At 53.8% G+C, this 26851-nt stretch overlaps 1 protein-coding gene across 1 annotated transcript; it reads right to left on the bottom strand.

Moving 5' to 3' along the window:
* Positions 1-9946: 9946 nt before the first annotated feature.
* LOC146420519 (PDZ domain-containing protein GIPC1-like) lies at positions 9947-26031 on the bottom strand. Its single transcript, XM_085048180.1, has 7 exons — positions 25976-26031; positions 21059-21236; positions 19198-19383; positions 16065-16245; positions 13531-13640; positions 13331-13412; positions 9947-10179 (listed from the first exon to the last, which is right to left on the bottom strand). The coding sequence occupies exons 1-7, from the start codon at positions 26029-26031 to the stop codon at positions 10028-10030; spliced, it is 945 nt and encodes a 314-aa protein (XP_084904306.1). The 3' UTR covers positions 9947-10027.
* Positions 26032-26851: the final 820 nt, after the last annotated feature.

The raw sequence follows: 26851 nt of genomic DNA, 5'->3' as shown, positions 1-26851 counted from the left end.
GGAAGGGGTTGGAGTTCTGAGCCCTGGAGGTGTCCTGGGAACCCCTGGATGTGACACTCGAGGTCTGATGAGGTGGGATGTGGCACAGGGTGGACTCGACGATCTCGGAGGGATTTCCCAGCCTGGCTGGTTTCAGCTGGGATGGAGTTAATTCCTTCCCAGAAGCTGTTCCAGTGCTGTGGTTTGGATTTGGAATGAGAGTGGTGTTGATAACACAGCAGTGGTTTGGTTTTTGCCAGCTCAGCTTTATCCTCACTCAAGGAATTTTTCTCCTTTTCTCCTGCTCTGCCACTGGGAGGTTCCCACAGGAAACTGGGAAGGAGCACAGTAGGTGACCAAAGAATTTCCACACCAGAATGTCCTTTATATAGCTTCTCCCAGTATATAAACTGTGGAAAGTTACTCAGACTGGCAAATCTGATCACGAAGGAGGGTCTGGCATCGATCACTATTAAAAAGTAATAAAATAACTGTATCAGACATGAACCTGACCAGGGAATGGCTTTTCCTTTAAGCTCCCAAACGACTGTTGAGAAATTGCGAGGATGGTCAACTGGTGCTGGCTGATCGTTTGCATATTTGAAAGATCTTCCACTATCCAATTTTTTTCCACTTCCCAACTATTTCTGCCATGAAACCACATTTTCCCTGAAAATCAGAAACCCCTGGCTGTGCCCAGTTCCAGGATGGGGATGTTCAGCCTGTACCTGTTGGAAAATTTACCGGTTTAAAAATGTTTTAATCGGGGTTTTTGTTCTCCTTTGCCCTCGAGGGAGGGAATTAAAGTTTCTTTCCAAGGCGTTGTTCCTCTAGGTGAGGCCTGATGAGCTTAGCAGCTCAACAGACAGAAGATACACAGGAGATAAAAGCTCTCAGTGGTCATTAACAGACCATCGACTCCAAAAACCACCCCTGGCTAGTCGGACACACCTGGTCTGGAAAAAGAGGAATAAGAAAAAACACCTAATTAACATCGAAGGCGAAGAAATCCGGATCCAATAGAAAACCAAATACTAGAAACTGTGCAACTTAGGATCGATGAACGCTGATCCAATTAATTTCTATGAGTTTTGAATGTTTAAAATATCTGAAAAATCTAGTAAAAGCCATTTGTCATGGAATGATTCTCTCTGCACACCTGGGCTAGGTGTGGATGAGATGATTTCTGTGGCAGAACAACATCCTGAGCAGATAATAAAGCAATGCCTTGACTCTAACATTGAAAATATTGCAGAGTTTTTGTTTTTCCCACAATTTCCATTACATTCCACTTGCAATCCACAGATTTGGCATCATTTGGTTTTGAGAGCTCCTCACCCATCGGGGCAGGAAATATCCTTTGCATGAAGAGGAAAGACAAAGTAACTTCCCTTTACAAACACTGCTCGGGATTTGTAACAAATGTGAAAATTGGGGAAAAAACTCTTCACAAATCACTCAAAATCTGGCATCTGAGGTCATCTAAGCACAAAGTTTTCCACTTTTTTTCCTTTTTCACAATGAAATGATTAAACAAAGAATTTTGAATTTTTGCCTAGTTTGGTAGGTTGTTTTTACTTGGTTTTGCAGTTTGCCTAAATTTTGTAACTTTCATTTTATAATTTAGTTTTATTTCCTTGATTTTGCTCAAACTTTGTAACTTTGCAATTCACAGTTCAGTTTTACCACCTAACCGACATTGGTAGCTTTAAATGCTATTTTAGTTCTACTGGCGACTTTTAAAATATTTAATTTAATAATTAATAATTTAAATATGAGCTAGCAGTAGAACGTTGATAACGAGGGACTGAGGAAATGAGCAAAGTCAGCACAGGTGGATTGTGGAGACTTTAAAACCTGCCAGGATGACAAAGAACATGGTGAGGATGATGATGGAATTGTATAAAATGGAAATAAAAGCCCCAAAACCCCAAAATAAACGCTGCTGTTCCAGCGAGCAGCAGATGGCAATCTTGCTCCACGAAAACATAAAGTACCAAAATCCAAGGAATCCTGAAATTACTCATCGATTACATACTGAGGCGGACAAACTTCGGGCATGATTTGGGGATTCCTTTGAACATTAAAATGTATTTTTTGTTCTTTGTGTAAAACAAATGTATTTTAATGTTCTTTGAATATTAAAATAATGAACATTAAAATAATTTAATTAAATCATTAACATTAAAATAATAAGAAATATAATAATAATAATAAAATAATGAACATTAAAATAATTTGAACATTAAAATAATGTTCTTTGAACGTTAAAATGTGTATAAACCCGAGGGAACAATGCCTAATTTAACCTGTTAATGGATGGACAAACCTAACATGTTCCTGATATTGCAATAAATGATATATTTATTTATATATAAATATAAAAATGCAATCCAGCAAATTCTGTTTCTCCAGCCTGTCACAACAAGCTGCTGTCCCGACGGAGTGACAAAAAACCCACAGGAAAATGAGTGCAAAAGGGAAAAAAGTTTTAATTTAATATCACATTGAATGCTAAAGTGGAAGGCATCAGAACAGCTTCAGTCCTTTATACCCTGCAGAGGTTTTATTCGAGCACATTCTAAGAATTTTAATTAGAATTATCCTAAGATATAAAAACTACACAATCACTCACAGCCAAATGGAAAAGGTGAGATAGAAAGACCTGCAGCTGTTCAGTCAAATTTCCACACTGTGTTTTGTCTAACAAACTGGGCTACAGGTAAACATGAATTATCACGATGGGATAAATACCTTGCTGTAAAATTTCATTACACCCCCAGTCAGAGGAAATATCCTCCAGGTCTCCAACGCACTGCAATAAAGAAAGCCTGGTTTCTAATAAATATTTACTTATTTTATTTTATTCTATTTTATTCTATTTTATTCTATTCTATTTTATTCTATTCTATTCTATTCTATTCTATTCTATTCTATCTTATTTTATTTTATTCTTTTCTATTTTATTTTTTAATTTATTATTTTCTATAATAATTTATTTTCTATATAATTCCTGTATTCTAATACATCAATAAAATGGTGTTAGAAAGCTTCTTCCCCAGCCAACTTCAGCGCCAGGAGAAGGGAGTGAGCACACGAGGGGCTGCTGAGTGTCACCCCAGTGTCACTGCTGTCACCAGCTGTGTGTCACCAGCGCAGGAAGGTGGAGAGTGTGATAAATACATATCATAATATTGGCTTTTCACAAACATTAAAATGGATGCTTCGTGTATGATTTTAATTTTTACAAAGGTAGCCTTGCTGTGAAAATACAGTTGTGTGATGATGATTAATGACTCTCTTTTTGTTGCTAGCTAAGCTCAGACATAGCAGTGAAATATCAGCAAAATATCAGTGAAATATCAGTGAAATAGCTGATTTTTAGCTTATTTTAGAATGCTTGGATTTCCTGCTTGATTGCATAACATCCAACAAACACTGACATTCCAACTATCATCCCCTGTCCTCTGCAGAAACTACAGTCTGGGAGTGAAAGCAGGACTAATTAACCTCATTAAAACCTCTAATTAAAACCACAACCAAGAGGAGGCGAATCCAAGGAGGAGCTGGGCTAAGCAGCTCCTGGAAGATGTAAACTCGTTTGGAGAAAAGTTTGAATATGCAGAATTGTTTATGAATATGCATTAGGCTGAAGGGTCTGTAAATGATGTCTCACCAGGAGTGCTTTTGGGCTGAATGTAAAGCACCCAGCGCTGAACTTTTGCTTTATCTCTGCCCCCTGTTGGCTTTTATTAAACTTTTAAATCCTATCAGGAAAGTGAACCTCGTTTTTCACAGCAACAAGGTTAGGGGGAATTGTAACTTCAAAATATTTGTGATATATTAGAAAATCACAGTAGTGAGAAATACATGGTAATAAATGTCTTTTAAGTTGATAAACCACCGAGCCAGGGATCAAGACACCGTAAAGAAATTTAAAAAAATAAACCTCAGGAATCCCAGGAAGTCTGTTATCTCCATTCCCACCTCCCTGAGAAGCTGTCAGCCACAAATTGAATTGGAGCTGAAGAAAAATCAAAAGGAGATTTCTGCCTTCAGTTCTGAGACAATCCAAGATGGCATTGAAGGGGAGAAATGAGTGAAGTGTAAATTATCTTCTGGGCTTAATGAATATGTAACAGCTGGAGAAAGTAATTAAGTTCACAGTAAAATTAATAGAATTGCATCTCTGGCAAAATTGCTGAGTGCCCAGCGCTGTGTTTTCACCTTTGCTCTCCTAATAAATGCTCAATGTTGCTAAAATTTCAGCTTGTGAATTCATTTATTGCACCCCAGACTCCCGAGGAGGGAAGAGCTGCACCCCGGGATAATTCACACTGGAAGGAGGAGAAACAACCAGCAAACTGGGATATCAATTAATCAAAATCGATTAATCAAAAGTTCTGGGGTCTGTAACCAATGAGCACTGATGCCTTTGCTCGTTAAAATGTCCCAGTCGTGCAAAGCTTTGCTGATGGGGAAGTGAGGATCTGACCTTTGGGGGAACCCGAGATCCTGCCCTGACCATCGGGGATCCAAATTTTGGGGGAACCCGCAGATCCTGCTCTGACCATCGGGGATCTGACCTTTGAGGGAACCCGAGATCCTGCTCTGACCATTGGGGATCCAAATTTTGGGGAAGCCCTGCCTCCTGCTCTGCCCCAACGAGAACAAAACCTGGAAATGCCTCTCCTCGGGGTGGGATTTGCCCTTGTCCCCCACCTCTGTCCTCTGAGCGGTTTGGAATGGCCCAGCATTCCCAAAACTTGGGGTTTGCTGGTGAGGAGCGCCCCGGGAGCTGCGGGGGATCCCACGGGAGGAGACTGGGGTCCCGTGGAAGAAGTCTGCTGGTTCTTGGGGTTCCCTTGTGATCAGACAAGGGGATTCCAGGGGAGGCAGGGTAGTGGGGGAAGGTGGTGCAGGAAGCTCCCAGCGCCAGAGGAGAGATTGGGGAGGGTCCCCGTGCCCGGGAATGGGCGGTTCGGGGGGTCCCGGTTCAGGATCTGGGGGTACAGCGGGATCCCGGTTCAGGATCTGGGGGTACAGCGGGGTCCCGGTTCAGGATCTGGGGGTACAGCGGGGTCCCGGTTCAGGATCTGGGGGTGCAGAGGTGTCCCGGTTCAGGATCTGGGGGTACGGGGGTGTCCCGGTTCAGGATCTGGGGGTACAGAGGGGTCCCGGTTCAGGATCTGGGGGTGCAGGGGTGTCCCGATTCAGGATCTGGGGGTACAGAGGGGTCCTGGTTCAGGATATAGGGGTACAGCGGGGTCCCGGCGGCGCACAAGGCAGCTCGGCGGGCCTCCGTGCCCGGGAGCAGAGGTTCAGGAGGGTCCCCGTGCCCGGGAATGGGCGGTTCGGGGTGTCCCGGTTCAGGATCTGGGGGTACGGGGGTGTCCCGGTGCCGGGGGATCCTGCTGCCCCCTCGCTGCCCCCCCAGGAGCCCCCGGAGCGCCCCCACACCCAGCGCTGCCTCGGCTCCGCCCCCGCCCGCGATTGGCGCCGCCAGCGCCCCTCAGCCAATGGCAGCCAGCGGCGTTCGTGACGTCACCGGTCACTGGGCAGATCCCGGAGGAGCGGCTTGGGAGGTGCGAAAGTGATCGAGGGGGCGTGGCGGGGGCGGGGCTGGGGAATCCCTGGGAACTCCCCCGGGAATCCCTGGGAACTCCCCCGGGAATCCCTGGGAACTCCCCCGGGAATCCCTGGGAACTCCCCCTGGATCCCCCGGGTCCCCCGTCCATCCCATTCCGGTGATCCCTCATTCCCGCGCCCCCCCAGCCCACCCCGAATCCCCACCTGGACGCCCCCTGCATCTCCCCCCGCCCAGCTGTCAATCAAACCCTCGCTGCTGGGGGCACCCGAAAATCGCGGGGAGCCCCCGACCCCTCCCCAGCTAGGGGCGAGCTGGACTGGAGCAACTGGGAGACATGATGGGGTGCCCAGTGACCCCAGCTCTCCCTGAGCCTCCTTCCAGTGCTCCCAGTGCCTCACCTCGGTGCTCCCACTTCCAACCAGTGCTCCCAGTATGACTCAGTGCTCCCAGTGCCTCACCTCGGTGCTCCCACTTCCAACCAGTGCTCCCAGTATGACTCAGTGCTCCCAGTATGACTCCCTGGTTCCAACCAGTGCTCCCAGTGTGACTCCTTGGTTCTCCTCAGTGTTCCCAGTTCCAACCAGTGTGACTCCCAGGTTCCCCTCCCTGCTCCCAGTTCCAACCAGTGCTCCTAGTAGAACTCCCTGGTTCCCTTCAGTGCTCCCAGTGCCTCACCTCGGTGCTCCCAGCTCCAACCAGTGCTCCCAGTGTGACTCCCTGGTTCCAACCAGTGCTCCCAGTCCCATCACATTCCCATTCGCATCCCCTGGCTCCCCCCAGTTCCCTCCAGCTGTTCCCAGTGAGACTCCCTGCTGCCCACCAGTGCTTCCAGTTCACTCCCAGTCCTCCCAGTGCCACCCCCTGGCTACCCCAGATGGTTTCAATGCCTCTCGTTCCAAAATGACCCCAACTCCTTCAGATGCAAGGAGGGCAGAGCGAGGGGGAATTTCCCTGGAAGCAGCAGAACCCGAAATTCTCGAGCTCAAACACCCCCCGGAATTTTCCTGACCAGTGTTTATCGATTGGATTTTTCCCAGTTTTCCTTTGTTTCCAGGAGAGATTTCTCCAGGGAATGAGTCATGAACGATCCACCTTTCTCCCACACCTCTGCTGTGATGTAAGAATTCATGCAGATGTGTCACAAATGAGCTCCACTCGCTGTCTCAGCTCTGCCACCGCCGCGTGTCCGGCTCAGCCTTTATCCCATCCCCTTCCCCTGGCGTTCCGGCAGGAAAAAAACCCAATTTGGGGCAGGAAAACCCAACCCGGGGGGGATGAACGCGGCCGGAGCTGAGCGAGACACGGCGAGGGGTGGGAGAAAGGCGGGAATGATTCATTCCGTGAGAAAACATGGAAAACAGCCATGGGAATGACTCGTTCTGTGCGGAAAAACTCCATAGAAAACTCGGGAAAATTCATCCGGTAACCACCGGAGAATCAGCACTTCTGGTACTCTCGAAGCTCCAGAGAGAGGAGCTTTTCCACTTTTTGGGATTTGCAAAGGGAATTTTGAGTTTTCATCTCGCAGATTGGGACGATGGGGTTGGGGAGGAGAGATTCCCGGGAATTTTGGGAATTTTGGGATGCAGCTGGAGCTCCTGGAGCTGCGGGAATTCCTGGTGTTTGTCCTGGAGCTGCTTTTGGTCCTGAGCTGCAGCAGGGTGACACAGCTGGGGGGACACGGCTGGTCTGGATGTCACATCCAGGGAATTGGGGTGACACATACAGAGGGACACGGCTGGTCTGTGTGGCACATTTAGAGGGGACATGGCTGGTGTGGGTGACACAGCCAGAGGGGACATGGCTGGTGTTGGTGACACAGCCAGGGGGGACATGGCTGGTGTTGGTGACACAGCCAGAGGGGACACAGCTCCTCCAGGTGTCACATCCAGGGGGACACGGCTGGTCTGGGTGTCACATCCAGGGAGGACACAGCTGCTCCTGGTGACACATCCCAGGAATGGAGGGGACACATCTCCCGCAGGTGACAAATCCAGGGAATGGGGGGGACACAGCTCCCCCAGGTGACACACCCAGGGAATAGAGGGGACACAGCTCCACCCAGGTGACACACCCGGGGGGACATGGCTGGTCCAGGTGTGACATCCAGGGGGGACACGGTTGGTCCTGGTGCCACATCCAGGGAATTGGGGTGACACATCCAGGGGGGACATGGCTGGTCTGGGTGTCACATCCAGAGGGGACATGGCTGGTCTAGGTGACACAGCCGGGGGGACACGGCAAGTCTGGGTGTGACAGCCAGGGAATTGGGGTGACACATCCAGGGGGGACATGGCTGGTCCAGGTGACAGCCGGGGGGACACGGCAGGTCTGGGTGTGACAGCCAGGGAATTGGGGTGACACATCCAGAGGGGACACGGCTGGTCTGGGTGGCAAATCCAGAGGGGACACAGCTGCTCCTGGTGTCACATCCAGGGGGGACATAGCTGGTGTTGGTGACACAGCCAGGGGGGACAAAGCTCCTGCAGGTGTCACATCCAGGGAGGACACGGCTGCTCCTGGTGGCACATCCCAGGAATGGGGGGGACACATCTCCCGCAGTGACAAATCCAGGGAACGGAGGGGACACAGCTGCACCCAGGTGACACACCCAGAGAGAGGGGACACAGCTCCACCCAGGTGACACATCCAGAGTGGCATGTGACACATCCAGGTGACACATCCAGGTGACACATCCAGGTGACACATCCAGGTGACACAGCTCCTCCAGGTGACACACCCAGCGGTCCCCTCCCCCTCCCTCACCACCCCCGGACTGGGGCACAGGAAGGGTGTATAAGGGGTGTGTAAAGGGGTTGCAAAGGGGTGTGCAAGGGGTGTGTAAAGGGTGTGTAAAGGGGGTGCAAAGGGGGTGTAAAGGGTGTGCAAGGGGTGTGTAAAGGGGTTGCAAAGGGGTGTGTAAGGGGTGTGTAAAGGGGTGTGTAAAAGGTGTGTAAGGAGTGTGTAAAGGGGCATGCGAAGGACAAATAAAGGGCACGTAAATCGTGTGTAAAAGGGCATGTAAGTGTGTAAAGGGGTTCATGAAGGGGTGTGTGAAAGTGTGCAAGGGGTGTGGAAAGAGTGTGCAAGGGGTGAGTAAGGATGCATGTGAAAGATGTGTGTAAAGGGTGTGTAAGGGGTGTGGAAAGGTTGTAAAAGGGTGTACAAGGGGCATGAAAAGGATGTGTAAGGGATGTGTAAAGGGTGTGTAAAGATTATATAACGGTGTGTAAGGGGTGTGTAAGGGGGGTGTGTGTAAAGGGTGTGTAGGAGGTGTGTAAGGGGTGTGGAAGGGCTGTGTAAAGATTATATAATGGTGTGTAAGGGGTGTGTAATGGCTATGTAAGGGGTGTGTAAAGGGTGTGTAAAGGGTGTGTAAGGGGTGTGTAAGGGGTGTGTAAAGGGTGTGTAAGGGTGTGTAAGGGTGGTGGGTGTGTGGTTGTGTTGTGGTGTGTGGGTGTGTAAGGGAGGTGTAAGGGGTGTGTAAGGGGCGTGTAAGGGGCGTGTAAGGCTGCACAACATCCCCCAATCACCATCAGCCACTCCCGATTTCTCTATTTTATGTTAAAATCATTTTCCATGAAAATACAAAAATATCCCAGGAGGGGCGGGGGGGAGGGGCACCCCCAGGACCCCCCGGTGACAGGGACAGGGCTGTGTCCCCCCCAAGATGGTCAGTGCGGGGGGGACAGGGGGGTGACAGTGTGTGACAGTGTGTGACAGGCTCAGATTGGCACCGGGGGGCACAACGGGGGGGCGTTAGTGTCATATTTTGGGGTCCTGTGGCATATTTTGGGGAGCTCAGGGTTGGCCCCGCCCCCCCAAAACAGCCCCTTGGGGACACCCTTGTCCCTCTCCCTGGGGGGGACATCAGTGCCATGGGGACACACCATAGTGGGGGTCTGGGGGGGTCCAGGAGTGCTTTTGGGGTCCCCTTTTGGGGGTGGTCCCTGCTTGAGAGGGGGTCCTAAAAACGGGGAGGGGTCCCCAGGCCACTTTGGGGGTCCCCAGATGGGGTGGTGGTCCCACGGTGGGGGGAACTGATTTGGGGGTTCTGGAGTTTTTGGGGGTGCAGAGGGGACACCAAATTTGGGTGGGTCCAGAATTGGGGGGGTCAGATAATTTGGGGAGGGGGAACCCAGGGGGTCCTGAGGGAAGGGGGAATAACGGGGGGGCTCCCCAGGGGGGGCTGAGGGCACTTTGGGGGTCCCCCACCTCCAGCAGATTTTGGGGAGGGGGTCCAGCTTTTGGGGGGATCCCCAATCACGGGGGCTCCCTGCCCAGGGGGTCATTGCTAGGGGGTCCCAACGCCAGGGGGTCCCCAGTTTTGGGGTTTCCCCGGTTTTGGGGTTTCCCTGGTCCTGGGGGGGTTCCCCAGTCCTGGGGGTCCCCAATTCCAGGGGTGTCCCCAACTCCAGGGGTGTCCCCAGCTCCAGGGTGTCCCCAGCTCCAGGGGGTCTAACAGCGCCCCACCTTGGCGTCCCCAATTGCCCCCCAGACGTCGAAGACAAACTCGTCAGGGAAGGCGAAGTCGCCGAGCTGAGAGTCCAGAGCCTCGGCCAGGGCGTCAGGGTCACGGGCGTCACGGCCCAGCTCCACCATGGTGGCGGCTGTGGGGACATCATCAGGGATGTCAGGGACATGGGGACATCATCGGGGACATGGGGACATCATCAGGGACATGGGGACATCAGGGACATGGGGACAGTGGGGTCAGGGTCATGGGCGTCACGGCCCAGCTCCACCATGGTGGCGGCTGTGGGGACATGGGGACATCAGGGACATCATCAGGGACATGGGGACAGCAGGGACATGGGGACATCAGGGACGTGGGGACATCATCAGGGACACGGGGACATCAGGGACGTGGGGACATCAGGGACATGGGGACATCAGGGACACCAAGGGCACCAAGGACATGGGGACAGTGGGGTCAGGGACATGGGGACCGTGGGGTCAGGGTCACGGGCGTCATGGCCCAGCTCCACCATGGTGGCGGCTGTGGGGACACGGGGACATCAGGGACATCATCAGGGACACGGGGACGTCAGGGACATGGGGACATCAGGGACATGGGGACATCAGGGACACCAAGGACATGGGGACCGTGGGGTCAGGGTCACGGGCATCACGGCCCAGCTCCACCATGGTGGCAGCTGTGGGGACACGGGGACATCAGGGACATGGGGACATCATCAGGGACATGGGGACATCATCAGGGACACGGGGACGTCAGGGACATGGGGACATCAGGGACATGGGGACAGTGGGGTCAGGGATATGGGGACAGTGGTGTCAGGGTCTCGGGCGTCACGGCCCAGCTCCACCATGGTGGCAGCTGCAGGGACATGAGGACATCAGGGACATGGGGACATCAGGGACGTGGGGCCAGTGGGGTCAGGGTCATGCAAGTCACAGCCCAGCTCCACCATGGTGGCTGCTGTGGGGACATGGGGACACTGGGGTCAGGGACACTGGGGTCAGGGGACATGGGGACGTCAGGGATAGGGGGACAGTGCTGTCAGGGACACAATGGGCGGTCAGGGACATGGGGGGGTCAGGGGACACAGGGACAGTGTCATCAGGGACACAGGGGGATCAGGGGACATGGAAGTGTCAGGGGACATGGGGACAGTGCTGCCAAGGACACAGGGATCAGGGAACACGGCAGGGTCAGGGACATGGGGACAGCACCTTCAGGGACATGGGGACAGCATGGTCAGGGACAGGAAGGGATCAGGGGACAGCAGGGGGGTCAGGGGACACAGGGACAGCATGGTCAGGGACACAGGGGGATTGGGGACATGGGGAGATCAGGGGACATGGCAGGGACAGGGACATGGGGACAGCACAGTCAGGGACTTGGGGACAGCACAGTCAGGGACATGAGAGGATTGGGGACACAGGGACAGTGCCATGGGGGACACAGGGATCAGGGGACATGGGGAAAGCACTGTCAGGGACACAGGGGACACGGGGACATCAGGGACATGGGGTGATCAGGGGACACAGGGGGGTCAGGGGACACAGGGACAACACCGTTGGGGACATGGAGGGGATTAGGGACACGGGGATCAGGGGACACGGCAGTGTCAGGGACACGGGGACTGGGGTCAGGGGACAGCAGGGGGATCAGGGGACATGGGGGGATCAGGGGACATGGGGACAGCACTGTCAGGGACACGGGAGGATCAGGGACATGGGGGGACTGGGGTCAGGGACACAGGGACAGCACCATCAGGGATACAGGGGACATGGGGACATCAGGAATATGGGGGAGTCAGGGACATGGAGACAGTGGGGTCAGGGACACAGGGGGATCGGGGACATGGGGACAGCACGGTCAGGGGACATGGGGACAGAACCATCAGGGGACACAGTGGGATCAGGGGACATGGGGGAGGCAGGGGACATGGGGACAGCGCGGTCAGGAGACATGGGGGGATCAGGGGCACTAAGGCCAATTTGGGGACAGGGGGACAGTGAGGTCAGGGGGTCCCAGTGGGCTCAGTGGGTTTGGGGGTCCCAGAGAGCTCCCTTAGGTGTCCTGGATGTCTGGGGGGTCCTGGTGGGTTTGGGGTGTCCTGGGGGGATTTGGGGTGTCCTGGTGGGTTTGGGGTGTCCCAGGAGGTCCCGGGGGATTTGGGGTCTCTGGGGAGGTCTTGGGGGATTTGGAGGGTCTCAAAGGGGTCCCAGGGGATTTGGGGGTTCCTAGGGGGGTCCTGGTGGGTTTTGGGGGATCCCAGGGGTGTCCCAGGGGATTTGGGCTCCCAGGAATGTCCCAGTGGGTTTGGGGGTGTCCCAGGAGTGTCCTGGTGGGTTTTGGGGTGTCCCAGGAGTGTCCCGGTGGGTTTTGGGGTGTCCCAGGGTGTCCCAGTGGGCTTTGGGGTGTCCCAGGGGGTCCCAGGGGTGTCCCAGTGGGTTTTGGGGTGTCCCAGAGTCTCCCCAAGTTCACCAGCCTGGATTCCCACAGAACTGTGTCAGAACCCATGAGCTTTTGGGGGATTGGGGGTGTTTGGGGAGGTCCAGAGGGGTTTGGGGTCACCAGGGGAAGTTTGGGACACTGGGGGAGGTTTTGGGGGGTCCTGTAAGGGTTTTGGAGGTCCCAGGGGGGTTTGGGGGCATGTAGAGGGTTTTGGGGTGGTTATGGGGTATTTTTGGGAGGTTTGGGGGCATGGGGAGAGTTTTGGGGTGGTTTTGGGATGGTTTAGGATGTTTTTGTTGTGTTTTTTGGGGTTTTGGGATGGTTTAGGATGTTTTTGGGGTGCTTTAGGATGTTTTTGGGGTGGTTTTTGGAGGTTTTGGGATGATTTAGGATATTTTTGGGATGGTTTAGGATATTTTTGGGATGGTTTAGGATGTTTTTGGGATGGTTTAGGATATTTTTGGGATGGTTTAGGATGTTTTTGGGGTGGTTTTTGGAGGTTTTGGGATGGTTTAGGATATTTTTGGGATGGTTTAGGATGTTTTTGGGATGGTTTAGGATATTTTTGGGATGGTTTAGGATGTTTTTGGGGTGGTTTAGGGTGTTTTTGGGGGGTTTTGGGGTGGTTCAGGATGTTTTTGGCATGGTTTTGGAGGTTTTGGGATGGTTTAGGATGTTTTTGGGGTGGTTCAGGATGTTTTTGGGGTGGTTTTTGGAGGTTTTGGGATGGTTTAGGATGTTTTTGGGATGGTTTAGGATGTTTTTGGGATGGTTTAGGATGTTTTTGGGGTGGTTCAGGGTGGTTTTGGGGTGTTTTTGGGGTCCCAGGGTCTCACCCAGCTCGCTATCCCGGATGCCCATGTAACTCTCCAGCAGATCATCCACCTTGGCCACTGCTCTCTCCTCGAACGCCGAGGGCTGTGGGGACAGTTGGGGACAGTTGGGGACACTCAGGGACACTCAGGGGGGTCCCGGCTGAATTCGGGGTGTCCCCGAGGGTCCCCCCACTGTCCCCCCGCCCCGGGATGTCCCCTACCTGCTCCTGGACGGTGGCAGGGCCCTTGGAGCGAAGCCGCAGTGTCCCCCGGCCGGAGCCCACCTGGGCTGCCCCGCCGCGGCCACCCGCCGAGCGAGGGGCGATCATGTCTGGGGACAGCGGGGACACCCGGGGTCACCTGGGGTCATCCTCAGACCCCCCGGGTTTGGGGTCACTCAGGGTCATCCTCAGACCACCCCAGGTTTGGGGTCACTCATGGTCATCCTCAGACCACCCCGGCGTTTGGGGTCACCCAGGGAGGGACACTCGGGGTCACCTGGGGTCACCCTCAGACCACCCCGGGTTTGGGGTCACCCAGGGAGGGACACTCGGGGTCACCTGGGGTCATCCTCGGACCACCCAGATTTGGGGTCACTTGGGGTCACCCTCAGACCCCCCCAGGTTTGGGGTCACTCAGGGAGGGACACTCGGGGACACTCATGGTCATCCTCAGACTCCCCCAGGTTTGGGGTCACTCAGGGTCACCATGGGTTTGGGGTCACTCACGGTCACCCTCAGACCCCCCAGGTTTGGGGTCACCCATGGGGCTCCAGGTCACTTGGGGGTCACCCTGTCCACCCAGTGTCCTCCCAGTGCCACCTCCCAGTGCTCCCAGTGTCCCCCCAGTGTCCTCCCAGTGCCCCCAGTGTCCCCCCAGTGTCCTCCCAGTGCCATTCCAGTGCCACATCCCAGTGTTCCCAATGCCACCCCGCTGTTCCCAGTGTCCCCCCAGTGCCCCCATTTCCCCTCAGGTGGCCTCCCAGTGCTCCCAGTGGCCTCCCAGTACCATCCCAGTATTCCCAGTGCTTCCCCAGTGCTCGTAATGTCACCTACCAGTGCCATCCCAGTGTCCCCTCAGGGCTCCCAATGCCAACCCTTCAGTGCTCCCAGTGCTCCCAGTGCTCCCAGTGCCATCTGTCCCCCACAAGTGTCCCTCCAGTGCCCTCCCAGTGCCTCCCCAGTGATCTCCCAGTGCTCCCAGTGCCCTCCCAGTCCCCCCAGTGCATCCCAGTCCCTCCCAGCACCATCCCAGTCCCCCCCAGAGCCATCCTAGTGCCCCCAAATGCCATCCCAGTCCTTCCCAGTGCCACCCCAGTGCCATACCAGTGCTCTCCAGTGACATCCCAGTCAGTCCCAGTGCCCTTCCAGTTCTCCCCAGTGCCATCCCAGTGCCCCCAGTGCCATCCCACTCATCTCCCACTCCTCTCCAGTCCCTCCCAGTCCCCCCAGAGCCATCCTAGTGCCCCCAAATATCATCCCAGTCCCTCCCAGTGCCATCCCAGTGTCCCCAGTGCCATCCCACTCCCCTCCAGCCCCCTTCCAGTGTCCTCCCGGTGTCCCCAACAGCCTCCCACTCTCCCTCAGTCCCCTCCCAGTCCCTCCCTGTCCCTTCTGGTGCCTTCCCAGTGTCCCCAGCACTCTCCCAGTCCCCCCCAGTGCCATCCCAGTGCCCTCCAGTGCCATCCCAGTTGGTCCCAGTGCCCTTCCAGTGCCCCCAGTGCCATCCCACTCACCTCCCACTCCTCTCCAGTCCCTCCCAGTGGCCCCAGTGCTCTCCCAGTCCCCTCCAATGCCCTCCCAGTGTTCCCCAATGCCCTTCCAGTCCCCCCCAGAACCATCCTAGTGCTCCCAAATGTCATCCCACTCCTTCCCAGCACCATCCCAGTCCCTCCCAGTGGCCTTCCACTCTCTTCCAGTGCCATCCCAGTGCCATCCCACTCCCCTACAGTCCCCTCCCAGTCCCTCCCAGTCCCCCGCAGTGTCCTCCCAGTGTCCCCAGCGCTGTCCCAGTCCCTCCCAATGCCCTCCCAGTCTCCCCTGAGTGCCATCCCAGTCCTCCCAGTGCTATCCCAGTGCCCCCAGCACCCTCACAATGCCCTCCCACTCCTCTCCAGTGCCATCCCAGTGCCCCCCAAACGCCATCCCAGTGCCCTCCAGTGCCATCCCAGTCCCTCCCAGTGTCCCCAGCGCTCTCCCAATCCCTCCCAATGCCCTCCCAGTCTCCCCTGAGTGCCATCCCAGTGCCATCCCAGTCCCTCCCAGTGTCATTTCACTCTCTCCCAGTGCCCTCCCAGTGTCCCCAGCACTCTCCCAGTCCCGCCCAATGCCATCCCAGCCCCCCCCAGTGCCCTCCCAAGTCTCCCCCGAATTCCATCCCTGTCCCCGCCAGTGCCATCCCAGTCCTCTCCAGTGCCATCCCAGTGCCTCCCAATGCTATCCCAGTGCCCTCCAGTGCCATCCCAGTGCCTCCCAGTGTCATTTCACTCCCTCCCAGTCCCTCCCAGTGCCCTCCCAGTGTCCCCAGCGCTCTCCCAATCCCTCCCAATGCCCTCCCAGTCTCCCCCGAGTGCCATCCCAGCCCCTCCCAGTCCCTCCCAGTCCTCTCCAGTGCCATCCCAGTCCCTCCCAGTGCCATCCCAGTCCCCCCCGAGTGCCATCCCAGTCCCTCCCAGTGCCATCCCAGTGCCCCCAAATGCCATCCCAGTCCCTCCCAGTGTCATTTCACTCCCTCCCAGTCCCCCCCAGTGGCTGACCGAAGGCCCTGCGTGGCTCGGTGAGGCGCAGGGCGAAGCTCTGTCCCCGGGGCAGCTCCTGCAGCAGCCGTGCCACCTCGAAGTGCCGCGCGCCCACCAGGCTGCGGCCATCGATGGCCTCGATCATGTCGCCCACGCCGATCAGCGGGATGCGGGCGATGACAGAGCCCTCGCGGATGCGCTGCGGGGACAGCGACACCTGCGTCACCTGGGGACAGCTGGGGGCACCTGGGGGCATCTGATGCTATCTGGGGACACCTGGGGACAGCTGGGGGCACCTGGGGACAGCTGGGGGCACCTGGGGACAGCTGGGAGTATCTGGGGCCACTTGAGCCACCTGAGACACCTGGGACCACCTGGGGTCATCTGGGCCCACCTGAGGCTACCTGGGGGCATCTGGGACCACCTGGGTCACCTGGGGCAACCTGGGGGCATCTGATGCTATCTGGGGCCACCTGGGTCACCTGGGGGCATCTGGGGGCATCTGGTGCTACCTGGGGCCACCTGGGGGTATCTGTGGCTACCTGGGGCCACCTGAGCCACCTGGGACTACCTGTGAGCATCTGGGCTACTTGAGCCACCTGGGACTACCTGGGGGCATCTGGATCCACCTGGGGCCACCTGAGCCACCTAGGGGCATCTGGGGCTACCTGGGCCTATCTGGGGGCATCTGGGGCCAGCTGGGGTCACCTGAGCCACCTGGGGCCACCTGGGGGCATCTGGGGCTACCTGGGGCCACCTGAGCCACCTGGGGCCACTTGAGCCACCTGGGACTACCTGTGAGCATCTGGGCTACTTGAGCCATGTGGGAACACCTGGGGCCACCTGGGACCACCTAGGGGCATCTGGGGGCCACTTGAGCCACCTAAGACACCTGGGACTACCTGTGAGCATCTGGGCTACTTGAGCCACCTGGGGCTACCTGGGGGCATCTGGATCCACCTGGGGCTACCTGAGCTACCGGGAGCTACCTGGGACCACCCGAGGCTACCTGGGACCACCTGAGGCTACCTGGGGCCACCTGGGAACATGTGGGGCCACTTGAGCCATCTGAGCCACTTGACCTGCCTGAGCCACCCAGGGCCATCTGAGGGCATCCAAGGCCACCTGGGGGCACCTGAGCCACCTAGGGGCATCTGGGGCCACCTGAGGCCATCTGGGGCTACCTCGGGGCATCTGGGGCCACCTGAGGCCATCTGGGGCCACCTAGGGGCATCTGGGGCCACCTGGGGGCATCTGGGGCCACCTGAGCCATCTGGGGCCACCTTGGGGCATCTGGGGCCACCTCGGGGCATCTGGGGCCACCTGAGCCACCTGGGGCCACTTGAGACACCTAAGAGACCTGGGACTACCTGTGGGCATCTGGGCTACTTGAGCCACTTGGGGCTACCTGGGAGCATCTGGAGCCACTTGACCCACCTGGGGCCACCTGAGCCACCCAGGGGCACCCGGGGGCATCTGGGGCCACCTGAGCCGCCTGGGGCTACCTGAGGTCATCTAGGGTCAGCTGGGGCCATCTGGGACCACCTCGGTCACCTGGGGCTACCTGGGGTCAGCTGGGGCTACCTGGGGTCATTTGGGGCCATCTGGGGGCCTGAGGCCACCTGAGTCCACTTGGGGGTCCTGGGGTCACCTGGGGCCACCTTGGTCACCTGGGGTCAGTTGGGGCCACCTAAGGCCACCTGGGGTAATCTGAGTCACCTGGATCACCTGGGGCTTCCTGTGGCCATCTGGGGCTACCTAGGGCCACCTGGCAGGCCTGGGGCCACCTGGGGTCACCAGGGGGACCTGGTGCCACCCCCAGGGTGACCCAGAACCATCCGAGGTGTCCCCATGTCCCCAGTGGGCTCAGGGATGTCCCCAAAGGCCCCACGGCAGCTCAGAGATCACCCAGGTGTCCCCTCAGGTGTCCCCACCCTGGGGCACTGCCTGTCCCTCTCCCTGCACCCCCAGGTGTCCCCAGGTGTCCCCCAGACTTGAGGCACCTCCAGCAGCTGTCCCCAGGTGTGTCCCCAGCTGTCACCAAGTGTGTCCCCAACTGTCACCAAGTGTGTCCCCACGTTTCCCCCATCCCTGGGGTGACTCTAGCCTGTGTCACGTTGCTCCCAGATGTGTCCCCAGTGGTCACCAGGTGTGTCCCCAGCTGTCCCCCTGTGTGTCCCTAACTGTCACCAAGTGTCCCCAGGTGTCCCCCAGCCCCGGGTGGCTCCAGCCCCTCTGCCATCACCCCCAGGTGGGGTGCCCTGCTGTCCCCAGCTGTGTCTAGGTGTCCTCAGAGTGTCCCCAGCTGTCCCCAATCCCTGGGGTGACCCCAGACTGTCTCCTATCACCCCCAGCTGTGTCCCCAGCTGTCCCCAGAGTGTCCCCAGAGTGTCCCCCAGCCCCAGGGTGACTCCAGCCCCTCTCCCATCACCCCAGCCCAGGTCCCCATGTGTCCCCATGTGTCCCCAGGTGTCCCCAGGTGTCCCCAGGTGTGTCACCTTGATGAAGGTGTAGCCAGCCCCGTTGTCAGTGATGTCCCCAGCTGTCCCCCAGCCCCAGGGTGACTCCAGCCCCTCTCCCACCCCCTCAGCCCAGGTCCCCAGCTGTCCCCAGAGTGTCCCCAGAGTGTCCCCCAGCCCCAGGGTGACTCCAGACTGTCTCACATCACCCCCAGCCCAGGTCCCCATGTGTCCCCAGGTGTCCCCAGGTGTCCCCAGGTGTGTCACCTTGATGAAGGCATAGCCAGCCCCATTGTCAGTGATGTCCCCAGCTGTCCCCAGAGTGTCCCCAGCTGTCCCCAGAGTGTCCCCAGCTGTCCCCAAGCCCCAGGGTGACTCCAGCCCCTCTCCCATCACCCCCAGCCCAGGTCCCCAGGTGTCCCCAGGTGTCCCCAACTGTCCCCGTGTGTCCCCAGGTGTGTCACCTTGATGAACGCATAGCCAGCCCCATTGTCAGTGATGTCCCCAGCTGTCCCCAAGCCCCAGACTGACTCCAGCTCCTCTCCCACCACCCCCAGCCCAGGTCCCCAGCTGTCCCCAGCTGTCCCCAGAGTGTCCCCAGCTGTCCCCAAGCCCCAGGGTGACCCCAGACTGTCTCACATCACCCCCAGCCCAGGTCCCCATGTGTCCCCAGGTGTCCCCAGGTGTGTCACCTTGATGAAGGCGTAGCCAGCCCCGTTGTCAGTGATGGTCAGTCCCAGGGCATCCTCAGACTTGAGCACCTGGACGTCCTTGCGGCGCCCCTTGGTGTGAGCGAAGATGAAATCCTCCAGGCCAATCTGCCCCCCCAGCAGCTTCTCCATGTCCACCTTGGGCGTGTTGAGCGTGCAGAACATCACCTGGGGACAGGGACAGCGTGCCAGGGGACAGGGGACACCTGGGGACACCTGGGGACACCTGGGGGACACGGGGGAGTCAGGGCAGGGGGGACAGGGGACACCTGGAGACACAGAGGGGACACCTGGGGACACAGGGGACACCTGGGGACACGGGGGAGTCAGGGCAGGGGGGACAGGGGACACCTGGGGGACAAGGATGGGGGGACAGAGGACACCTGGGGACACAGGGGACACCTGGGGACACCTGGGGACACAGGGGTGTCAGGGCAGGGGGGACAGGGGACACCTGGCGACACAGAGGGGACACCTGGGGACACCTGGGGACACAGGGGAGTCAGGGCAGCGGGGACAGGGGACACCTAGGGGACACAGGGGGGACATCTGGGGGGACAAGGGAGTCGGGGCAGGGGGGACAGCTGGGGACACGTGGGGACACAGCGGGGACAGCTGGGGGACACAGGGGAGTCAGGACAGGGGCAACAAGGGGAACAGAGTGGAAGGGACAGGGGACACCTGGGGGACACCTGGGGGACACCTGGGGGACACCTGGGGACACCTGAGGACACAGGGGGGACAGAGTGGGAGGGACAGGAGACACCTGGGGGACACCTGGGGACACAGGCAACACCTGGGGACACAGGGGAGTCAGGGCAGGGGGGACAGGGTGTGGGGGACAAGGGACACCGAGGGGATGTGGGGGGACAGCGTGGGAGGGACAGGAGACACCTAGGGGACATAGGGGGGACACGGTGGGGGGCACAGGGGACACCTGTGGGACACAGGGGGTAGCTGGGTGGTGACAAAGGGGACAACAGGCAACATCTGGGGTGGCACAAAGGGACACCTGGCAGGGCTGGTGCAACCCCACAGGGACACCTGGGAGGGGTTTGGGGACACCTGGGAGGGGTTTGGGGACACCTGGGAGGCGTCACAGGTCACAGGTGGGACCCTCTGCCTGGGGACAGCCAGGACACACCTGGGGACAGGTGGGGACCCCGCAGGGGACACCTGGGAGTCTCCCAAGGGGCACAAGGGACACTGGGGACACCATGACCCCCCCGTGGGACAGAGAGACACCCTGGGGTCCCCAATTCCTGCTGTCCCCTCAGTCACCCCCCCTGGGGTGTCCCACATCCCTCACGGTGTCCCCAATGTCCCCAATGTCCCCCAACCCCTCCTTGAGCCCCACATCCCCCAGCACCCAATGGGGACCCCAAACTGCCATCCCCAACCCCCTGTCCCCCTCCAGCACCCAGGGGTGTCCCCAAACCCCCTGGCTGTCCATTGCTCAGTGTCCCCAAACCCTCCTCAGTGTCCCCAAACCCCCCTGGCTGTCCACTCCTCAGTGTCCCCAAACCTTCCTCAGTGTCCCCAAACTCTCTTCAGTGTCCCCAAACCCTCCTCAGTGTCCCCAAACCCTCCTCAGTGTCCCCAAACCCCCTGGCTGTCCATTCCTCAGTGTCCCCAAACCCTCCTCAGTGTCCCCAAACTCTCTTCAGTGTCCCCAGGTCCCTGAGCACTCGGGGTGCCCCAAACCCCAATCCCGGTGTCCCCAGTCCCGGGCTGTCCCCAATCCTGGGGTGTCCCCAATCCCCAATCCCAGTGTCCCCAGTCCCGGTGTCCCCAACCCCGGGCTGTCCCCAGTCCCCACCCCGTTGTCCCCACCCCGCGGTACCTCGGCCGGGGGGATGCCGAAAGCCTCCCCGATCTTGCCGTAGAGCTCCCGCACGTTGCTGAAGCCCTCCACGCGGCCCGTGGGGCTGCCGTGGGCCAGCTGCGTGTGGAACACGAGCCGCGGCCGCAGCGCGGGGGGCGGAGGGCGCGACAGAAACGGCCAGAGAAAACCGAAGAGACTGGCAAAGAGTGAACGAGTGTGGGTCACATATAAACCTTTGGTTTGGAGTGTCTGGAAGGGGGCAGATTATATTGTTGAATGGAGGGATTTTGGCTGCTGAGTTGAGAACGCTCGGACCCCAACACCTTTCTAGTATTGCTCTATTTGATTTTGCGATTAAAATTCTGTGTTTTGTGTGTGGAAACCGTTGTGAAACTTAAACTCAGTGCGCGTGTATTAATTGTGAGAAGAAGTGATGTTGTCTATTTGCTCGGGTGCTTCTGAAATTTTTTAATGTGTGTGCATGTACTGTGTGTGCAAAATTTTACCTGTGTTAATTGGTATTTTTGCCGGCATATAAATTTATGCGGGGACGCCCGCAAGATAAAAATAACTAATTGAATCTAATAAGTACCTCTTTAGAGCTCCTGTGTGTAGCTGCTGAAATATGGTTGTATAGAATGTTGTAGTAGATGGAGCTTGCAATTAAATAAGAGTAAGGGGAAAGGAAAAAGAAGGAAGAGAGGTGTTTCGGGACCCTCCCCCATCTTGCCTAAAATTTTGGCAGCTAACCCAGGGCGAGCTGCAGTTCCCTGTACCCTCCCCTTTCGGCGTGGCAGTGGCGAGCTCGGAGGTGCGGGGCTGGATGCACAGGCTGGGGGCCTGAGGGGAGGTGCGGAGCCGAGCTGGAGCTGTGGGACAGCTGTGAGCTCAGCACCAGGCAGTCCCTGACCCTGCCAGCCCCTGGGGCAGGGCGGCTGTGGGACACACCGATCACCTGTGGTGCTGCTGGCCTTGCCTGCTGAGAGCCTCGGAGGGGGAAGGGCTGCGTTTGGATACAGCAGAGGGAATGTTTAGAAATGTAGATTGTCTGTTAAGAGTTCTGTCTAGGTCACCACAATGACTTTGTAGGACAATGAGCACCCCCAGGGAATAGTGCGGGTGGGGGCTGGAGAAGGGCTGGAGAAGGGCTGAATAAGCCCTGAAGAAACTGGTTAGAACGGTACTGCAAATGTATGTAAGAAAAGATAAAAGAAGGCAGGAGCAAAAATAATGCCAAAGAGACACTGAAAGCAAAAATGTCTGTAGAAAAGATATACCAAATTTTGTAATTAACTATTTCAAAGTTAAAATCTCCTGCCTGAGTTACTCTGAGTTGCTGCTTTGGTTTTTTTTGAACAAAAGTTTGCTTGAATGCTTGTAATTCAAATTCTTTACCCTTCAAGCAGCCAGCCAAATTGCCTTAGAGAAAATACAAATTAACTGCTGCAGAGGAAAAAATTTTAGAACTGCTGAGGAGAAGGTGGAGACAAGGTGTGTCTCTGGGCCACCATCCGGGCTGTTCAAGCAGCCAAAAACGTGACAATGTGTGCTTAATTCATGTCCCCAAGAGGGTCCAGTCCTTTCTGTATGGTTGGTTGTCATGGCAAGTAACTTTTGCAAAAAGGTGTTCTTCCCCATGCTTTGAGAATTTGACAGCCACTTTTGGAGAACACGGTGGCGTGATGCTAATTTTATAAGTTACCAAATCCAGTGGCTGGCAGCTATTGATTGTCTCAGAATGTAGCCAGAGGCTGGCCGTGCTGTCTGCAAGTTGTGCAGCCAAAGCTCTGATGGTAAATGAAGCCCGAAGGCTGACAATAGGAATATACCTCATAAGTTTCACACCAAGCTAAAGATTTATTAACTCAAAGAACATCTGAGTAGATGACCAGCGCAGTTATTGTACTGTGAATCTTGTCTAGTAAAACGAGAGTATTTAAGAAAAAAAAGAAAAAACCCAAAAACAAGGGGTTTGACTCAGCCTCCTTGAGGAAGTTGGGAAAAAAAAAATGTATTTAGTAGTGAGTCTTCAAAAGTACTAGAAGAGTAACAATTTGAAAAATACACTATCGTTAATAAAAGGAAGTTAAAATAAGTGAAACATTGCCTCTTACATAGTCAGCTCAAGCAGCAGAGCTGTAAGTACTTATAAAATCCTGCGAAATATATAAAGACAAAATAGTGAATATTTTTACTAATTCTAAATATGCATATAGAGTAATACATGCATTTAAGAAATTATAAGAAAAAAAGGGAAGTTTATTGAATTTTAATTTCTCACTTATTAAAAGAATTTCCAATAGAGAGTTAAATGAGGCAAGAATTCATCATTCTCCCACTCTAACATGTGTTATCACTGTGCAAGTTTGTTTTAACATCTTTCAGTGTGTCCTCATCAGACAAAAAGCTGTGTAAGACGAGGAACCACTCAAGCCACAGAAGCAAAAGAACTGCTAACTTCCCTCACGGCTGTGAGTTCTACAGCCAGAGACTCCTCTCCAGTGTAAAACCAAAATGAAACACATTAAATGGTTTTGTTTTTTTGTATTACCAGAACAGTGTTATCCACAGTCAGCTATCCTAGCAAAACCTTGTAATAATTGTAATGGCAAGTATGGCTTCAGATGCAAAGGGGTAAGTAAGCCAGGAAAAAAAAAAAAGGGAAAGCTATGTGAGCTTGAATCTAAATTTGTGAAATTGATATATAACAATAACAAAATAATTTCATTTTTAAAATGAAAAGGTTTCAAAAGGATGGCTGGCTATTTTACTAAGTATTTATAACTGTTGCTGTTTAATGCATATTTGTTTGTCCAGTGTTTAAGAATGCTAAGCCCCACAAAAGAAAATACTGCCTTTGAAAAATCGCTAAAAGTCATAGACTAATCTGCCAGGCTTTGGGCTCTGCAATTTAAAAGTTAATTTAAAATAGCAGTGAAAAATGCCATTCTTCAGTAGCACATTTGAAGTCCTAGAAAAAGCTCGCAAAATCGTATAAAAGATCCTGAACATCTGTTGATTTTGTGAGTAGCTAATATTTGTGAGCATATTTTTTTGTAAATTGAAAGATAATCTAGATTTACGAAGAGTAAAACAAAAGACTGAAAAGGTGAGAAAAGATAGCCTAATGGATCACAAGCAGAAAACTAACAGCATGAGAATCTTAGTCAGTTATCCTTTATGCTTTCCTCTTTCCTTTCTGCTCTGTTTGCTAGAAATTCTGCCAAGGTGAGGAAGAAAAGTACCCCATTTTACAAGCAAGAAAAGCTATCAGTGGTCCTGATCGCTGTCTAGAGCCATGATGTGAGCTGCCAAAACTGGAAAATTTAATGTCTCTACAACACTTCAAAATGCCTGTGTGTATGGTGTGTGGGAAAGGGACAGGTCAGGCCTTGCCCGGTGAGACAGTGAACTGCTCCTTAGCCCCAGAGAATCCCAGCCCTGCAGTGAGGTCCAGTCATGGACACAGCAGAGGCAGTGCTGCACAGAGCTCCAAGCCCAGCCCTATAGTGAGGCGAGTCATAGACACAGCAGAGGACAGTGCTCCAATCTCCCCATCCCTGACTCCAAAGAAACCTGCTAGGGGATGGAAGGCCCAAGAAAGCCAAAAGAATTAACATTCCTCTTAGAATTTCTATAGATTCTGTCTTTCTTCTTTTTCTTCAAAATAACTGCTCAACCAGTATCTCTCCACATTAGTGTTGTTCCTCAACTAACAAAGCTTACTCTGAATATATAAACCCACCAATTTTCAGTTTTGCCAGGTAGTTTATACCCTGGCCTAAAGTAAGTAAACTAAAGAAGAACCTTTCTACCATTGTAGAGGCCATAATAAGTGCCACTGCAGATGCCATAAAAGCACAGCAAATCAAGATAAAGAGCATCTTACAATTAACTATAGATTTGCTGTATGCCAAAAGAGAAAGAGTATGTACAGTTATAAATACAAGCTGTTGCAATTATGTTAATCCTAACTTAAACAAATGTATGTAATAGTTTTTGTGTTATTGCATTGTTATTTACTGTCTGCAATAGTAGTTATTGTTATATAATATTATGTACTTAGAACTGTGATGTTTATATCCAATAGCAAAAGTATAAACTTAGATATAAAATAGAGAAAAGTATTTACTTTCATGACATACAAGATTTGTAAAGAATTACAAATTACAAAAGAAAAGGGGGGATTGAGACTCTGAGCTTTTTGCCCCCTTCCACCAGCACAGGCGCCTGTCTGTGGCCGCCAGGGCTGAAGGCTGAACTCTTAATTCAAATTCAAATTGTAGGTAACAGCTCTGGCCTGATGGCTTATCGGCTAAGCATGCATTTGAAACCAGCACAGAAACCGCTGAATCATCCCATGGAGGACCTTCACCTTGGAGGGGGCTTTGGGGGTCTCCAAAGACCACCAGGATATACGGAGCATGTGTGGTGCACATGCTAATGATATTAATGACTTCCGAGAAATAATTTGTATAACCACTCCTATCCTGAAGAATGTAATTAATATTCATGATTTTACCTATAACTCTGTGTCTTTGGGGTACTGAGGTGTGTGTGTTTGGTGGAAACAATCCCCACACATCCGGTGCACCGAATAAAGCAAATACCCACTTCTCTGACTTGGTCTCTGAAGTGTCTCTGAGCTCAATTGGGGTGAATCACTATAGATAGATACATTTTAACTTTTAGGTCTGATTTCTGCATTCTTGCTGGCTATTCTACATTCTTCTTGACTTCAGCTATCCCAATGTTGCAGCAAGGGCATCATGTCCTTGCCGCTGATTGGGCATAGGGTTGCCATTCGGTCAATAGTTGCTTGCTGAGTCAGTTACACTAGCTGAGTACGACTGTTGCTAAAAGACAGGTTGTCTAATTCTATATGTCCCTTTTCTATTGACCATTCTTCAACAACATCTCCCCCGTTTTCTTTACGGGTCTGCGCAAGCCAAAGCTGGTTTACTGTCTGCGACAACGATTTCTTTAAACATTGCAAAGTGCAAGGTAAGCTGACAGCTATGCCAACAAAAATAAGTAAGGCCACTAATATTTTGCTATTTTATTTTTACAATAATTATAAATTTACTTAAGGAAATATCACTAGTTATTTAGTTATGTTGCCACGGTTCAGGAACTGCTATTGCTGAAAACATTCACTTCACAGGCAAAGCTTGGAGAACTTTTCCCGGGTAAGGATTCCAAGTTTACTTGGAAGAAAATTTAGCTTTTATAAACTCAATTTGGCAAGTCAAAATTATTTGATCACATTTTGGTGCAGAACACTTGGGACTCATGGCATGTTTTCCAGCTAGTTAGGACTGAGGCTTGGCCAGAGCCTAGGCCCTAAGTAGGAGGGTTTTCTTAGAACAACAAGCTTTGATTAATATCAATAAGGAGAGTGTCTTAACATGTTACTAATTTTGTAGATAGCTATATGAGGTGAGATGAAATATTTGAAAACAGTGGATATTATTATTTGACTTTAACTAAGGAGGATAAAACTGCAAAGGTTTTTGTGAATAATAATATAAACTAACAAATTTAAAACTTGAAATCAATATCACTGAAAATGAATAAAGCTTGATCTTAATAAATTTGATTTAAAATTAACAAATAGGACTTAACTATAATGGAATTTAAAGTTGATATCACTTTAACAACTTTAACAGAATTTAAAACTTAACAGAATTTAAAATTAACATCACTTAACATTACCCAATAGAATTTTAACCTTAACAGAACTTAAAACTTAATAGAATTTAAATTCAATATTACTTAACTTTAACAGAATCTATACTTAACCAAAGGCAT

Source organism: Lichenostomus cassidix, unplaced genomic scaffold, assembly GCF_008360975.1.
Source record: "Lichenostomus cassidix isolate B80296 unplaced genomic scaffold, HeHo_3.0 HiC_scaffold_751, whole genome shotgun sequence".
Taxonomy (NCBI): Eukaryota; Metazoa; Chordata; class Aves; order Passeriformes; family Meliphagidae; genus Lichenostomus; species Lichenostomus cassidix.
Note: the sequence above shows the minus strand (reverse complement) of the source record. Positions and strands in the feature narration are given on the sequence as shown.

Excerpts from the sequence above, each read along its gene's own strand:
- LOC146420519 (XM_085048180.1), bottom strand. The coding sequence starts at position 26,031 with ATGTTTAAAGAAATCGTTGTCGCAGACAGTAAACCAGCTTTGGCTTGC. Across the intron at positions 21,237-25,975 it reads GCTTTGGCTTGCGCAGACCC|TCTCTTCGGTTTTCTCTGGC; the intron begins GTAAAGAAAACG and ends ACTCTTTGCCAG. Across the intron at positions 10,180-13,330 it reads CATCCGGGATAGCGAGCTGG|CCGCCACCATGGTGGAGCTG; the intron begins GTGAGACCCTGG and ends ATGTCCCCACAG.